Below are 17,879 nucleotides of genomic sequence, written 5' to 3'. Positions count from 1 at the left end.
AAAATTCTGGGATTTACAGGCATGAGCCACAGCGCCCACTGAAGTAAAACGTCTTTTTTTTTTTTTTTTTTGAGACGGAGTCTTGCTCTGTCACCCAGGCTGGAGTGCAGTGGCCGGATCTCAGCTCACTGCAAGCTCCGCCTCCCGGGTTCACGCCATTCTCCTGCCTCAGCCTCCCAAGTAGCTGGGACTACAGGCGCCCGCCACCTCGCCCGTCTAGTTTTTTGTATTTTTTAGTAGAGACTGTGTTTCACCGTGTTAGCCAGGATGGTCTCGATCTCCTGACCTCGTGATCCGCCGGTCTCGGCCTCCCAAAGTGCTGGGATTACAGGCTTGAGCCACCGCGCCCGGCCGAAGTAAAACTTCTTTACAGCTAGAAACAATTGTATTCATTCATCACACATCTCAAGTTATTACATTTGCTAACAGCAATCACCTTCTTTGGAAATTCTTCTCTTGGCTTCTGTTTCTGTGAGCTGTGTTCTGGTTCTGTAATCTGACCATTTTCATCTCTCTCTTCGGCTGGCTCTTCATGTGCAACCTCCTCGCCCTAGCTATATCCTAGGCTCAGTGTACAACCCTCAATTCTTCTCCATCAGGGTGTCTGCTTTAACCTCTATGCTGGCGATTCAAAAATCAACATGCCCAGTCTACTCCCTTGAATTCTTTTCCTATCGCAGAAATCATATAGCCCTATGTCTATACTACACAGTCTTGTGTTGGATCAAATACTAACTTGAATTCTTTCATAGTTGTTGTACATTCAATTACAATGCATGCCACAATAAGGCATTTGGACTCTGCCCCAACTTTAAGGCAACAAGTTAGTGATGCTCCTATGGAGTTCATGCAATACCATTGGGAGGAAAAAGGAACAGTTTGTACCCTGAGGAGCAACAGCTTTTTTTTTTTCCAGTGAGAAAGGGGCCAGAGATAGGTATTACTTTTTAGTCATTATTAGGAAGGGGTAGAGGGGACATTCATACCTCCAGTTAATGAATGCTTCTCAGTCACAACAGAATAGCCAAACTTGCATACAACAAAATAAAGACAAAAAAGTATGGAAAGGAAATGAACTTGGGGGGCAGGGAGTCAGATACCCCTTCTTGCTGTCTTGCTGCCACTGCAACCCTGCCACTGATGGCAGAAGGATATACAGATACTGAGATTTGAGTGTAAACGGTGGCTACCACCATTACCACGAGGGCCCAAGACTCACTAGGCTTGCCTCAGGGGTATGCACATCACAGCCATCCCTACTGCCACTGCTTCATTTCAGGACCTTATCATCTTCCTGCCAGATCAAAACCCCTCAAGGTATGTGTGAGTGGGTGGCCCGTGTGCTGAGATACTGAGCCTCTCGGCTTCTCAGCCCTATTGCCTCTGGCCACAAGCTGCCTCATCTGGTATATATGTATGCCTCATTTGTTTGTATGTTTTGTCATATGAATTGTGACATTTCTCATGATATGGAAAAGGTTGGGACACACTAACCCAAGAACCTCCAATAACTTCCTGACTGGCCTTCCTCCCTCTAGTTTCTACCCACTTGAATCCACTTCACCTCCAAATTGCTGCCTGAAGATTCTTTTCTACTTTATTATTATTAGTAGTAGTAGTAGTAGTAGAAGAAGAAACGTGGTCTTACTATGTTTACCAGGCTGGTCTCAAACTCCTGGCCTCAAGTGATCCTCCCACCTCAGCCTCCCAAAGTGCTGAGATTACAGGCATGAGACACCATGTTTGGCCCTGAATGACCCTGAAGACTCTTTCTTTTTGTTTTTGTTTTTGAGACGGAGTCTCACTCTGATGCCCACACTAGAGTGCAATGGCAGAATCTTGGCTCACTGCAGCCTCTGCCTCCTGGGCTCAAGCAATTCTCCTGTCTCAGCCTCCCAAGTAGCTGGGATTACAGGTGTGTGCCATCACACCTGACTAATTTTTGTATTTTTAGCAGAGACGGGGTTTCACCATGTTGGCCAGGCTAGTCTCGAACTCTTGACTTTCAGTGATCCACCCGCCTCAGCCTCCCAAAGTCTGAAGGCTCTTTCTAAAGCACAAGTCTCATTGTCATTTAAAATCTTCAATAGCTCATTACCTGTAGAAAATCCAACTGCCTTACAATGGCATACAAAGCCCTTCAGGACCTGCACCCAACCTCCATCTCCAACCATATCTGCATTAACTCCACTGGCGCTCCCCTCCCATCACTGTCGCTCACCTTATACTCCAGCAATTACAAAGTATTTACAGTTCCTCATGTTCCTTCACATCTTCATGCCTTAACCTATGCTGTTCCCTCTGGCTGAAATGCTCCTGTACCCTGCTTTGTCCACCCAACAAGCTGCCATAAACTGGCTCGATGCCTCCTGGAGAACATGACAAAGTGAAAGATGCATCCATGCATTCCAGAACCAAGCCAACCTAGTTCCTGCCCTCATGGAGCTTACAATCGAGCAGGAAATAAGACATAACCCAAATCAAATAACCATGCAAATAAATATGATTGCGAGGTGTGATAAGCACTTTGAGGAAAACGTATAGAGAGCTACCCAAACGTAGAATGTCCTGGAGTGTTACGTGGGTGGGTAAGTGTGAATGTGTGTGTGTGTGACTAATTTGGTTTCAGAAACTGGAGACAGCTTTGAGAAAATAGCATTGGCTGACAAATATAATGTGAGACCATTTGACCAAAGTAGAGGCTGAATGGCTGGCTGACTAATGAGCTGGCCGGCTGCAGGGCAGTCTGACTCACTCATGCCCTGGTTGACAAGCCAGCTCAGGACAGACAAAATGCCTAACAGCCTCACATTCTTACTGCTGAGCTACCTGGCTGGCTTGTTGGCTGGTTAATGGACAGAATTACTGACTGGAGGCTGGGAGAATGGCTGATTGACTTCATTGACCACTTCGGTTTCCCCTCTTACCCCCAATATAGCCCAGTGCCAGTAATAAAACAGCACGAAAGAAAAATCCTGTGCACAGAGAGGGCCAAGCACATCCCCAGCTGGCTCAGCACAGCACAGCTCATCAGGAGCCTCTCCTTGGCATCCCCAGACAGCCAACTTGGCCCCAGCATGGGCCAAATGCAGCTCGCAGTAAAAGGAACACAGACACACTTTTTGCCAACAGAAAAATGAAATTTTTGCCAACAGGTAAAAATGAAATCAAAAGCAGGCAAACAAAAAGGTTGGACAGATTCCTTAGAAACCTTCAAAAACAATTTTTTATTTTAGATGGGATTTTAATGATCATGACGTGTAATGTAATGCTTGTCCCTACAGACAGCAATAGAGAAATAAAGCTCAAACATGAGAATAGGAGACATGCTGGGCCACAAGATATCCCTTGGGACATTCCTTTGATGATTTCTTTTTCCACCTTATGTGCTTCTGTGGTAATGGGGTATGGTAATGGCCCAGGTATGCCTCAGTCCCGGGCTGCCATCTCTTGAAGAAAGATATTTGAATACTACCTCATGTTTGCTCCACTAAGAGCAAGTAAGCTGAGTGAAAACTAATTAATATGCCCAGGACATCTTCAAATGTAGCATGAGGAAAGGAGAATGGAGTTGGAGGCATGAGCCAGCCAGGAGAAGGTACAGCAGGGATTCATTTGACATGCTCCAGCCACATCTCCTTCCCAGGGTGCCCTGGGAGCTATCAGGCACTTAGCACTCTGAGATGCCAACTAGGAAAAGGATTTTCCCTGGGGTAGCCTTCACTCACTCTAGCATCCCTGAAAACAGGAAAAGGATGGAATCCAGGGGCCTGGAGGGGAAGGGTAAAAGATGATGGTCTAGAGACCCAAGGGATCAGTATATTTGGTTCTTGCCTCCACAGCCCTAGGAAAGGCTAAATGGGCACAGCCAGCCAATTTGGCAGCAAGGCAGAATATCACTTAAGGTAGTGGTTCTCAGGCCAGATACAAATTAGAATCACCTGGAAGTGGTAAAGACCTGTATACCCCTGGGCCCCAACCCCCCAGAGTTCTGATTTTAAATGGTCTGGGAGGAAGAGTCTGGGCATCCAGTGGTTTTTAAATCTCTACATATGATTCTAATGTGCAGTCAGGGCTGAGAACTACTTTGAATGGATCATCTTAATTTCACCAGACCCTTACAGAATATTACTAGACCAGAGTGGCCTATCTAGGGGGAAATGGGCCAAGTCTGATTTCTAACTTCCATGTCCCCTGTTAAGGATGTTCAGACAGTCCTTCTTCAGTGTATCCTATGCAGTTGTGTGCTGGTAAACATTTCACAACCAGTTCTTTCTTTCCTTTCCTTTCTTTCCTTTTCTTCCCTCCCTCCCTCCCTCCCTCCTTCCTTCCTTCCTTCCCTTCCTTTCTCTCTCTTTCTTCCTTTCCTTTCCTCTCCCTCTTCCTTCCTTCCTTCCTTCCTTCCTTCCTTCCTTCCTTCCTTCCTTCCTTCCTTCCCTCCCCTCCCCTCCCCTCCCCTCCCCTCCCCTCCCCTCCCCTCCCCTCTCCTTTCCTTTCCTTTCCTTTCCTTTCCTTTTTTTTGACTGGATCTTGCTCTGTCACCCAAGCTGGAGTACACTGGCATGATCACGGCTCACTGCAACCTCTGCCTCCCAGGCTCAAGCCATCCTCCCACCTCAACCTCCTGAGTAGCTGGGATTACAGGCGCAAGCCACCATGCCCACCTTATTTTGTATTTTTAGTAGAGACGGGGTTTCGCCATGTTTGCCAAGATGGTCTGGAACTACTGGCCTCAAACAATCCACCCCTCTCAGCCTCCCAAAGTGCTGGATTACAGGCATGAGCCACTGCGCCCAGCCCACAGCCAGTTCTTTCAAGTAGTAATTTGTAGCATTGGCCAATTTCCCTGATGTACATACACCCACCATGGCTGCTTTCAAACTATCAACATGATGGCACTGAACAAAGAGATGGAGAGAGATGTGCCCAGCTGGCTCTGATGCACTGTGTGAGCCAGCTCCAGCACACCACTGGCTCAGTGGGTAGATTCTTACTGAGCCCAGGGAAGCCATTCTCTAGTAAGAAGCTTCCCAATTCCTTCCCAGAGCCACCTCTCACTAAACACAAATATTGCTGATATATAGCACCTCTAATAAGCTTTCCTTAATGCCCCCAGCCAGAATTTTGTCCTCCCCTGTACTCCCCTAACATGCTCTTGGTAGCTCTCCTATGGCACTTCCTTCTGTGTGTCATGTATTTGTGCATTTTTTTTTTTTTTTTGAGATGGAGTCACACTCTGTCGCCCAGGCTGTAGTGCAGTGGCACAATCTCGGCTCACTCCAACCTCCACCTCCTGGGTTCAAGCGATTCTCCTGCCTCAGCCTCCAGAGTAGCTGGGATTACAGGTGTGTGCCATGACACATGGCTAATTTTTGTATTTTTAGTAGAGATAGAGTTTTGCCATGTTGGCCAGGCTGGTCTCAAACTCCTGACCTCAGGTGATCCACCCACCTCAGCCTCCCAAAGTGCTGGGATTACAGGCATTAGCCACCGTGCCTGGCCATATTTGTGCATGTCTATCCTACAAGCTAGGTAAGCTTCTTGAAGGCAAGGAGCCATGGTGTTCTCTCTTTCTTTCTTTTTCATTTTTGTGGAGAATGGGATCTCGCTATATTGCCCAGGCAGGTCTTGAACTCCTGGGCTCAAGTTATTCTCCCACTTCTGCCTTCCTAAGTTCTGGGACTACAGGCATGAGCCACTGCACCCAGCAAGCCATGTATTTTTCTCTTTTAATTTTTTTTTAAATTTTTTTGAGACGGAGTCTCACTCTGTCCCCCAGGCTGGGATGCAGTGGCATGATCTTGGCTCACTGCAATCTCTGCCTCCCAGGTTCAAGCAATTCTCCTGCCTCAGCCTCCCAAGTAGCTGGGATTACAGGTGTGTGCCACCAAGCCCAGCTGATATATATATATATATATATATATATATTTTTTTTTTTTTTTTTTTTTTTTTCATTTTTAGTGGAGATTTAGTGGAGACAGGGTTTCACCATGTTGGCAAGGTTGGTTTCGAACTCCTGACCTCAAGTAATCTGCCTCCCTTGGCCTCCCAAAGTGCTGGGATTACAGGCATAAGCGACCGTGCCCAGCCTCTTTATTAAAAAAAAGAAAAAAAGAAAAAAAAAATTCTGTGTTTAGCATGCTTCCCAACAACAGCAAGTTCATACTAAATGACAGTCAAATCTAAACCTTGATCTTTTTTTCTCCCTCAATCTTCCCTTTCTCCTTTCACCACAATACCATCCATTTTGCTTCTGCTGGGCACATAGTACCATTCTTCAGAGTATTTGCGACCCATGAAGTAGGCAGAAGGGCTAGGAATAATAAGACATGTGCATTGTCTGTGCAAGAGTGGTATGCAGGGGAGAATATGCACCCACATCTTACTGATTTCGCATGTTTCACATCTCCTCTTTTTTTTCTCATTACCACTGCTGTCCCTCCAGCACAGGCCCTTGTTCCTTCACTCCTGGACTAGTGCCATGATCCCCTCCTCACTGCCCTAGCTCCACATTAGCTTTGCTCTCACCCATCTTACACCCTGGTCCAAATCAACTTTCATTTAATCACCCCTCTGCTCAAAGACCTACTGTGGATTCTCACTGTTCTACCACATTGAATCTAAATTCCACAGACTGGCCTTTGAGGCTTTTAACCAACTTGTTCTGCTCACCCCCAATCTCTGCAATCTCTTTTCTCGTTATTCTCCTCTCCAGCCAAGCAACTATGCTTATCGACCTGCACATATGGCTTGCTTATTTCTGTGCTTGCTCCTTGCCTTTGAACACATCCCACTTCTCTCTGCTAATTCATGCCTATCACTTCAAGATCCAGCTTAAAACACCCTCTTGTGGGAAGTCAGATCTGGTTAACTCCTTCCTGTTCTTTTGTTCCATATTCCAGATCACACTTGTCTGCAACATTTACTTCATATTACTTTTTCTTTACTGATGTTTTGCTTTTGAAAAAATAACAGGTCTCATTCATTGAGTACTTACTGTGTGCCAGGCAGTGTGCTAAGACATTTTATGTACATTTTTGCATTTAATACAATGGGCCAGGTGCAGTGGCTCATGCCTGTAATCCCAGCACTTTGGGAGGCCGACTTGGGAGGACTGCTTGAGCCCACGGGTTCAAGACCAGCCTGGGCAACATAGCAAGACCCCCATGTCTAAAATTAAAAATAACAATAATAATCCTGACAAAAACATTTTGAGATAGGCATTCCATTTTGCAGTTGAGGGAATCAGGATTCAGAGAGGTTAAGACACTTTCTGAAGGTCACACAGCTAGGAAGTAGTAGAGCTGGGATTTGAGCCTTGTCTGATTCCAGAGCTCTATACATGTTCTGATGTTGTGCTTTTAAGGCAGGTCGTGTGTCTTTGTGAATCTAGTCTCTCCCCATGACAATGTAGCCTCTCTAGGGCAGCATTCATTCCCACAACTGTAGCTGGATCACTCCTAGAAATAAGCATAGTGCTCCTCACTCAGGCAACACCCACTGATCCCCTGTTCAGCCTGTTTCCTCCCAGAGCTCTGGTAATATAGGTCTCAAGCCTGTGCATTCTCAAAGTGGTTGCATTACACAATCACCTAGGAAACTGAAAAAAATAAATATCCTGATGCCTGGGCTTCACCCATGACCAATGAAATCATAATTTCTGAGAGTAGGACCCAGGCATCTGGTTTTTTCTCAAAGCACTTAAGGAAATTCTATTGTGTAGTCAATGTTGAGAATCACTCAAAACATAGAAGACTCAGTTGGAAAGCTGTGTCTCTATTTTAAACCTCTTTTATTTCTCAGGAAGCCACATCTCCCCTGCATGCCTTGTCTTCCCTGCCCCCTTCTCTGCCAGTCCATTTGGCTTTTTACCCAACAACATCTGAGGAGGGCAGCAACCATTGGTTGAGGAGGTAGCCACAAGCCAATTAAACATCGGCTCCAAGCCAGTTCCTAAACCAATGGGAATCCTGTGAATCACAGGTGGAAAAATTAACATATTAAAGCTTTCTGGGTTTCACAAAGACAAAAATGAAGCAAATAATTTTCTGTTTTAGAAACAGCAAACACTCCACCTCTTAATCTGCTACCAATATCTCCCCCTGGGAAATCATTTAAGAAAGGAAAGTTGCAACTCCTCTAGAGCTTCCGCCAGCTGGCAGGCAGGCCTGCCCCCCACCCACAGTGGTCACTGGTATTCAAACAGGAGTGCTGTGGAGGGGGTGGCTGACCAAGACTGCCAGACTTTGCACAGGCGACAGCTGCTTGCCAGTCCGAAGGAGCGGATCTATGGGAATAAATCTAAGGTTCTGGAAGGGCTGGACTCTGGGGGTGAAATAAGGACAAGACTCTGCATGTTCCCCTTCTTCCCAGGCCCCCTCTGTTCTGTTCACATGCTTAGACAACCGCTCTTCAATGACTCAAGGTGCATGTGCCTATGGCAGGGACCCCTAACTGGTGTGCACATGGAATGGGTAAAGATGGGCCAAGATATTCATTCCTATAGTTTCTGGGGCAGCCAGGCAGAACCTGGGGTGGACAGAGTCTCTGGGGCTGCTCCATTTACTCCAGTGTTCCACATGAATATAATTTTCTTTTCTTTTCTTTCTTTCTTTTTTTTTTTTTTTTTTTTTTTTTTTTGAGACAAGATCTCACTCTGTTGCCCAGGCTGGAGTGCAGTGGTGCAATCACGGCTCACTGCAGCCTTGACCTCTCTGGCCCAGGCAATCCTCCCACTTCAGTCCCCTGAGTAGCTGGGACCACAGGTGTGTGCTACCATGCCCAGCTAAGATTTGTATTTTTTTGTAGAGACAGAGTTTCACTATGTTGCCCAGGCTGGTCTCAAACTCCTTAGACTCAAGTTATCTGCCCACCTTGGTTGGCCTCCCAAAGCTTGGGATTATAGGCATGAGCCACCATGCCGGCCTGTGAATATAATTTTCTATGTGTGCTATGATATGAGAAAAATGAGAAGCAGTGGCCTGGGGGTAGCTCCAGGTTCTCCAGTTTCCCTGCCCTGTGCTGAAGAACTGTCTCCCTAGCATTCCTTAGTGCTGGCTGACCTTATTATTTGGTCAAAATGGCATGTCCCTGAGGGCTGAGAAGAGACAGAAAGATTAGCCCAAAGAGTCCCAGAGTTGAACCACTTCAGAATTACTGAACCTCACCTGACAGACTCAAATTCTCTTTCTCAAGTTTACTTCTTCCTCTACTCCCAAGGCCTGTTCCTGAACAGAAGGAGACCCTCAAAGCAGGGCTTACCTTGGCATCCATGATGCTGGTCTCCACCCGGGCCACACCCTGGTTCTCCCGGAACAGCTGGATCTTGCTGATCTTGCTGAACTCGGACAGCACAGTGGTGAGGTTGGTTTTGAGGTCAATAACATGGCTGATGCCATGACGGGGTCCCACCAGGAGAGTGGTGGCCGACTGCTTCTCATCCTGGTGCCCAAGAATGACAGGCAACGTTCACAGAAAGAAGGGTAGAGGAGGTGGGGAGAGGAGGCAGAAGGAGGAAATAGAAAACATGCATTGGACGCTGCTGGTAGGATCTGAAAATATCTGGGGTTTAGTGCCACAGTAGGACAACCTGGAGGGGAAAATGGTCTGGGACAGAAAATGGTTCCTGGGATAGAGCCCCAGATTATGGGTCCAAATGAACACCTTAGCCTCAGCAGCAGGTTGAGTAAAGTGCACAGGCAGAAGGGCTGGCTCTAGCAAAATCGTGAAGTAGGTGAGGTTTGTTTGGGGGCCTTTGGAGCACCCTCCCCTACCAAGCCCCAGGGACTTTCCATTTGTTGCTGCAGGCCATTTGAGGCCCGCACTCAGTGCTCTGCCTGAGAAGGCGGCATCCTGTGTCTGGTCTTTACCCTCCCCCCACCAACAGCCACTCAGACTTGCACTTCTCACCCAGGCCAAAAACTAAACTGGCACAGTAACTCTGCCTAAGGTGTTCAGGGTTGATTGGATACTTCATGGCAGCCTCCCTCCTTAAGCAGAGTGCCTTTTAATAGGCACTCCAGCAGGTATGGCCAATAGAAATTTTAGCAGTGGTAGGTGGGTGGAAGAAAGATTTGACAGTGTATGAAGGAGGTGGGAGGGGACAGTGGGCTTTCAGTGTTCTTCAAATCCCAGTATGTAAATGGCTACCTCTCGGCCTGAAGGACTGGATTCCCTTAAGAGGTCTTGACAGACTCCTTGGAGCAATCAAGCCTGGGTCCTCTGGTGGCCCATTCCCTGGTATTGGCATCACCCTGAGGAACCTCTTGTGTCTGTCTATAGGCACTTTGATAAGTGACTTTCCACCGATGTACCGCACTAGCTGATAGTGTGCTCCTGGGAGCAAGACAAGCACCTGGATCCAATCAGCAAGGTGATTTGAATTTCCTTTCACCAGGGTAAACTAGCCTGGGGCACAGTCTTAGGGTGGGACTAGCTGTGCCCTGCCCCAGAGTCTTGTTCCTGCAGCAAAGGTGCTGAGCAAGCAGGGGGAGAAGTAGAAGGACTCAGGAAACCTAGGATAGGGGACTGCAGGAGTATATGGAACAAAAATGAAATAGAGCAGGGGTTGCCTAACCATGGCCCATGGGCCAAATCCCACCCACCACCTATTTTTTATGGCCCAGGAGCTAACAATGGTTTTTAGGCTTTTTTAATGGTTGGGAAAAATAGCAGAAGAGGCCTGTTTTGTGACATGTGAAAAGTACATGAAATTCAAATTTTCGTGTCCATAAATAGTTACTGGCACATAGCCACACCCATTTGTTTATGCATTGTCTGTGGCTGCTTTCATAATCTGACAGCAGGGCTGAGTAGCTGCCACAGTTGCCAGTGCGGCCCGCCTGTAAAGCCTAAAATATTTACTATCTGGCCCTTTATGGAAAAAGTATGCTGAGCCCCCAAATCAAGGAAGAGGAACAAAAAAAGGTCATGGAGGGATACTCAAAACAAATATCTCTTCCCACTGTATCATTTTAGCAGAGGCAGGGCCAGGGAGGGGAGAGGCAGAAGGAGGAGGAAGAGGAAGGAAGGCCTTTAGAAATATTTGCCCCTCCTGCCCCCACACCCAAGGACAAGAGCCAGCAAAGGGCTCCCTCCCCACATCCCCCCATGCTGCCCCACTGACCAGGCCCACAGTGTTGAACAAAACGCCCGTGAAGGTAGGAAGTTCATTCAGAATTCGTAGATACTGGAGCTTTGCCTGAATTGCAGAACCCTGTGGAAAAACCCATCCAGAAATATGAGAAGCCTGAGGAGCACAGGAAAAGCAAACTCATGTTCTCAATGAGGAGTCTCAACATCCTAGGACAGGCACCAGTCAGCAAGTGACACTGTGGAGATGTGAAGACACCCTTCATAAAACAGCAGCAAGGTTCTAGTTTGGAGAGCTCTTCCCTCTAGTATCTCATCTCCCTTTCTAAAGTCTTGTCCTACCTCCTGATCTTCATTCCTAAAGTATGCAGCTTACTCATTTTCTTTTTTTTTTTTTTTTGAGACGGAGTCTTGCTCTGTTGCCCAGGCTGGAGTGCAGTGGCCGGATCTCAGCTCACTGCAAGCTCCGCCTCCCGGGTTCACGCCATTCTCCTGCCTCAGCCTCCCGAGTAGCTGGGACTATAGGCGCCGCCACCGCGCCCGGCTAGTTTTTTGTATTTTTTTAGTAGAGACGGGGTTTCACCGTGTTAGCCAGGATGGTCTCGATCTCCCGACCTCGTGATCCGCCCGTCTCGGCCTCCCAAAGTGCTGGGATTACAGGCTTGAGCCACCGCGCCCGGCCCTCATTTTCTTTTTGGTTTAATTACAACTAACTGATGCTCCACCTAATCCATACCTCTCTCCTGAGATCTTTCAGACCCCTAGAGTCACATAGATGCTGGTCATTCCCCAGCTGGGGGTCCCACTCAATACCTTTCATACTAAGCACTCCTAAGTCCCAAGCGTGCACTTCAGGCATTCCTGGTCTCTATCAGCATCCCATGGGCAATCGAGCCAGAAACCTGTGAGTCACACTGGACTCCTTAATCGTCTCATGTGAGGGCCACCAGTTACCAGATCATCTGGATACTTACCCCCTAGCTCCTTTTCCAATCTATCCATCCCTCTTCTCTAGCCAGTCATTGCCTTGACATTCCTACCTGTGTCAGGGTGACAGCCAGGTTACCTTCAGGACTAACATTCGTTTCCCTCTTTCCCTCAAGTGCCTCCACACACTGTTAGAGGGAGCATCCTAAAACTTAAGTTTAATCACATCAGCTTCCTGCTTTAAACCCTTCAATGGCTCCCAGCTGCCTTGAGAACGAAGTACAACCTCTTTCCTTGGCACACAAGGCCCTCCATGAACTGGCTCCTGCCAACCTCTCTGGCCTCTTCTCTTCACCCTACCTTCACCCCTTGCACACAGCTTGCATTCTCTGTACTTCCTTAGGCTGAATGATTTGCATTTCTGTCCTTGCACCATGGTTTCTCATATCTCTGGGCCTTTGTACAGATGGATCTCCCTGCCTGGGAAACACTTCCTCCCATGACCCATGCCCACGGATTCATCTAGACAAACTTATCTGTCTTTCAAGACCCAGCTCTGGCCTTTTCCACCTCCCTCAGACTAGGCTTAGTATTCTTCCTCTGTGCTTCTAGGGCACCTGTGCCTAATGCACTGTGTTGGGACTGACTAATGTGTTTTCCCATTAGACTGTGCGTGACTCAGGGGCCAAGACCAGGCCCTCTTCATCTTCATATTTCCAACCCAAGCACTGGGGTTCCTCGGAAAAAAATGTTACCTGAGGAAATGGTGGTGAGCACTGATACTCTCAGTTGAGAAGAAAACAATTTGATTAAGTATTCACAGCAAGGTGGGAATGGCTTAACTCTCTGGGGAAATTTGCATCTTAAAAGAGAAGCTAGTTGGTAATGCAAGAAATCTGGAATGGGAGGAATGTATGGGGGCGATTGCGTCCCGTGTGTACATCTGCATGCTGATTCTAGTGCGTATCACCACTCTTCTGCTTCTTGGGCAGGAAGCACAGGCAGATTGAATCTTACAAAGCTGAGAAGCTGCTGCAGGGCTTGGGAAAGTACACAATGGGAGTCTCTCAGAGCACCAGAAAGTGAAGGCAGTAACCTGATCCCTCGCCATTCTACCCAGTGACCCATTCTCCAGGACAGGTCTTGTGCCCCCTACTCTCCCCCTTCCCCTTGGGCTGGGGTTTTGTCTCCCAGAATTCCACATCCTAAGACTGATGAATTAGAGGTACAAAGGTACATTTCTTTTTTTTTACTTTTATTGTTATTATTATTATTATTTTTAAAGTAAAGACGCTGTCTCACTATGTTGCCCAGACTGGTCTCAAACTCCTGGGCTCAAGCGATCCTCCTGCTTTGGCCTCCCAAAGCACTGGGATTACAGGCATGAGCCACCACACCAGCCTAGTCATTTCCATGGAAAACATGTGCCTCCCTAGGGTCCAATGCTTTCCACACGATACATGCTCAATCAGCACTGACTAATTGGTGAAAGGGCCTGAGAATTAGCTCCTGCATCTTGGCCCCTTTGCTTTGAGGACCCTGAGCTCTCTCAGTGATGTGTCACTCAGCTGTCTCTTTGGGATGCTCAGGCTTGGGGAAGACTCCTCTCCACAACTGCCCCCACACCTGGCCAAGCCGTATGTGCACCTGAGTCAAAAGCAGTGGTCTAGAGGATCCCTAGAGGACCAGACTCTGCTGGGAAACCACCCAGGATCTCCCTGTGGCCAGTAGTGCCTGGAGCACCATGTCCAGTGGCCTACTCTGGATACCTTGGTGCCGCAGGAAGGATGTGTTTGGTGAGCCTTCAGTTGCTGAGACAGAGATTTCCGGAGGTTCTTCTCTTTGATGCCCTGCAGGAGGGAGGGGGGAAGAAAGGGTTCCAGGCCCCACTCCTTCCTAAAAGCAGAAGAAAAGTAAGAGATTAGTGAGAGAGGCAAAGTGGGACAGAGAGAAGATGGTAAGACAGAAACTGACTGAATCTGAGAGGTAGAGATGGAGGAATAGAGACTAGGAGAAAGAAAAAGGGACAGGGATGGGAAAATAACATTAGCCATAGATCCCTAGTAGAAGCTGTAGCTCTAGGGCTTCATAGTCTAGATGTGAGGGACTCCAATTCTCACTCGCATCCCATGCCCTACATTTCTGAAAAGCATAGCATAGCTCAACCAGTGTACCTTTTCCCTACGCAACTATTCGCCCCTCATTCCAAAGGGCCCCAGCACAACTCACTCCACATTCTTGAGCGAGATCTTCTGACTAGGTCGAGTGGTCGAGACAGTGATATAGATGTGGAGCGCAGCAAGGCCCAAAAGCATCTCTGGCTTGGGATCCATTCCAAAGCGTTCTCGAATAACGTCATTCCGACTCTGTGAGAGAGAGCAGTCCAAATCTATCGGTTGAAGGAGACATTCCTTCCCCATCCCCTGATCTACTCACTTACATCCCAGACAATACTCATAGTATCAGTAAGGCATGCTAGATCAAGGGACAGAGGAAGGAGCTCCCCTTGGAGAAGAGAAAACAGAGAAGCCTCAGGTCTCAGAGACACTGTTCACTTCATTCAGCAGATACTAGATAGCCTTCTTCTCAGTGACAGGGGCACACAATGGCAAGGTACAAGCAGACAGTCCAGTTCACTGCAGAAGTGAGACATGGCACCACTCCCTTTCTTTCCTCCTTTTATAAGAGACTTTCCCACTTTTTTTTTTGTGGGGGTTATACTCACCCTCAAGCCATACAAGGCTCCTTTACTAGCTCGGATGGAAACAAGGGGAGAAAGATATTGGGAGGGACTCTCTACAGGGCCCTGGCCCAGAAGCCCCTGGTGAGAGCTGAATTGCAGGGATGGGGGAGCATTCTGCTTCTTGGTGTCTGAAGGACAAACATGGTGATGAGTCAGTCTTCCCTTTGCTATCCTAGAGGAGGTCTCCAGGAACTACTGGCCAAGGGTATGACAACCCCCAAACCCTGAGGGTCACAGCCCCAGCTATCAATGAGTCAGCCTTGGTTAGACCAGTCGCCCATTTTGTTAAAGTGGAGCCAGTATGGACTAAGGGACTAGGGAGCCACAGTGATATCACTATAATATAGGAGAGAGTGGAAAAGGAATACATCATCAATGATCATCTATGTAGAAAATTCAGTGGAATCTACTACAAAAAACTACTACAACTACCGTTTTCCCTTGGTATCCATGGAGGATTTCTTCCAGGACCCCCATGGATACTGAAATTTGTGGATGCTCAAGTCCTTTATATAAAATGCTGTAGTATTTGCATGTATCCTATGCAAATCCTCCTGTATACCTCTATCACCTCTAGATTACTTATAATGCCTAATATAATTAAAATGTTATATAAGGCCAGGTGCAATGGCTCATGCCTGTAATCATAGCACTTTGGGAGGCGCAGACTGGTGGATCACCTGAGATGAGGAGTTCAAGACCAGCCTGGACAACATGGTGAAACCCCGTCTCTACTAAAAATACAAAAATTAGCTGGGCATGGAGGTGGGCACCTGTAATCCCAGCTACTTGAGAGGCTGAGGCAGGAGAATCACTTGAACTCAGGAGGTGGAGGTTCCACTGAGCCGAGAGTGAAACTCTATCTCCAAAAAAAAAAAAAAAAAAGTGCTATAGTGCTATGTAGGCCAGATGCTGTGGCTCGCGCCTGAAATCTCAGCACTTTGGGAGGCTGAGGCAGGTGAATCAGTTGAGGTCAGGAGTTTGAGACCAGCCTGGCCAACATGGTGAAACCCTGTCTCTATTTAAAAATACAAAAATTAGCTGGGCGTGGGGTGCATGTCTATAGTCCCAGCTACTTGGGAAGCTGAGGCAGGAGAATTGTTTGAACCTGGGAAGTGGAGGTTGCAGTGAGCCGAGATCATGGCACTGCACTCCAGCCTGGGTGACAGAGCGAGACTCTGTCTCAAAATAAACTAAACTAAAACAAAAATGCTATGTAAATAGTTATTATGTTGTATTTTTACATTTTGTATTTTTTATTACTGTACTGTTATTTTTATTGTTTTTTGAATATTTTCAAAACCCACAAATATGGAAACTATAGATATGAAGGGCCAAATGTAGTGAGTTTACCAAGGTTTCAGGATATAAAATCAATACACAAAAATCAATTGTATTTCTATTCTCTTTAAAATAAATCTTTTTGTATAGAGATGGGATCTCACTATGTTGCCCAGACTGGTCTTGAATTCCTGAGCTCAAGTGATCTTCCTGTTTCAGCCTCCCAATTACAGGCGTGAGCCAACATGCCCAACCCCAATTGTATTTGTGTATGCTAGCAAGAAATGATTGAAAATTGGAATTAAAAAAAAACAACGAAATAATTACGAACAAATATAACAAAACATGTGAAAGACCTATATACTGAAAACTACAAAATACTGCTGAGAAAAATTATAGAAGATATAATTAAATGTAGAAATATTGTGTTCAGGGATGGGAAGGCTCAATATTGTTAGGATGGCAATTGTCCCCAAATTGATCTATAGTTTCAACACAATCCCAATTCAAATCACAGCAGGTTTTGATAGAAATTATCAAGGTGATTCTAAAATTCACATGAAAATGCAAAGGACCTATAATAGCCAAACCGACTTTGAAAAAGAACAAAGTTGGAGAACAACTACTTCCTGATTTCAAGAATTATTATAAAGCTCCAATAATCAAGAGTATGATGTTGACATAAGGACAGACAAGTTGATCAACAGATCAGAATAGAGAGTACAGGAATAGATCTATATATACAGACAACAGATTTTTGACAAAAGTACAAAGGCAATTCAGTGGAGGAAGGATAGCCTTTTCAACAAAAGGTGCTAGAACAATTGGATATCCATATGCAAAAAATAAAAAAATAAAACCATGAAACTCTGATGGATACCTTGCACCACATACAAAAGTTAATTCAAATGGATCATAGGCCTAAATATAAAACTGTAAATGATAAAACATCTAGAAAAAAATAGGGGAAAATTCTTGTAACCTTGGGTTAGACAAATATTTTTTTAGATATGACACCAAAAGCACTGTCCATAAAAGAACAAATTAGCAAATCGGACTTCATCAAAATTCACACATTTGCTCTGTGAAAGACATTGTTTTGTTTTTTTTTTTTTTTTTTTTTTTTTTTTTTTGAGACGGAGTCTGGCTCTGTCGCCCAGGCTGGAGTACAGTGGCCGGATCTCAGCTCACTGCAAGCTCCGCCTCCCGGGTTCACGCCATTCTCCTGCCTCAGCCTCCTGTGTAGCTGGGACTACAGGCGCCCGCCACCTCGCCCGGCTAATTTTTTTTTGTATTTTTTAGTAGAGACAGGGTTTCACTGGGTTATCCAGGATGGTCTCGATCTCCTGACCTCATGATCCGCCCGTCTCGGCCTCCCAAAGTGCTGGGATTACAGGCTTGAGCCACCGCGCCCGGCCGAAAGACATTGTTTAGAGACTGAAAAGGCAAGCTACACACTGGAAGAAAATAATTGCAAATAATGTATCTAACAAACAGCTTGTATCCAGAATATATAAAGAACTCTCAAAACTCAATAAGAAAACAAACAACCCAATAAAAAAGCGGGCAAGGATCTAAACAGACACTTCACCCAAGAAGATGCATGACATCAAATAAACACATGAAAAGATGCTCAACATCATTAGTTGTTAGGAAAATGCAAATGAAAATCACAATGGGATGCCACTATGCACTACTGCAATGACTAAAGTAAAAAAAGAATACTGAAAATACCAAGTGCTGATAAGGATGTAAGAAACTGAAATTCTCATACATGGCTGGTGGGAATGAAAGATGGTACAACTACATTTGAAAACAGTATTGCAGTTTCTTCACA

The 17,879-nt window shown here is 46.2% G+C and overlaps 1 protein-coding gene across 1 annotated transcript in view; it reads right to left on the bottom strand.

The window, feature by feature from the left end:
- FRMPD3 (FERM and PDZ domain containing 3) overlaps window positions 1-17,879 on the bottom strand; it is a 79,925-nt gene that overhangs the window by 31,256 nt on the left and 30,790 nt on the right. The window contains exons 8-11 of the mRNA XM_015127964.3: window positions 14,248-14,384; window positions 13,788-13,914; window positions 11,126-11,215; window positions 9,262-9,441 (exon numbers count right to left, since the gene is read on the bottom strand). Of these exons, the coding sequence (XP_014983450.2) occupies window positions 9,262-9,441; window positions 11,126-11,215; window positions 13,788-13,914; window positions 14,248-14,384 (534 nt within the window). The remainder of the gene's footprint in view (window positions 1-9,261; window positions 9,442-11,125; window positions 11,216-13,787; window positions 13,915-14,247; window positions 14,385-17,879) is intronic.

Source organism: Macaca mulatta, chromosome X (genome assembly GCF_049350105.2).
Source record: "Macaca mulatta isolate MMU2019108-1 chromosome X, T2T-MMU8v2.0, whole genome shotgun sequence".
Taxonomy (NCBI): Eukaryota; Metazoa; Chordata; class Mammalia; order Primates; family Cercopithecidae; genus Macaca; species Macaca mulatta.
The sequence above is the reverse complement of the archived record's forward strand: the minus strand, read 5'-3'. Positions and strand labels throughout refer to the sequence as shown.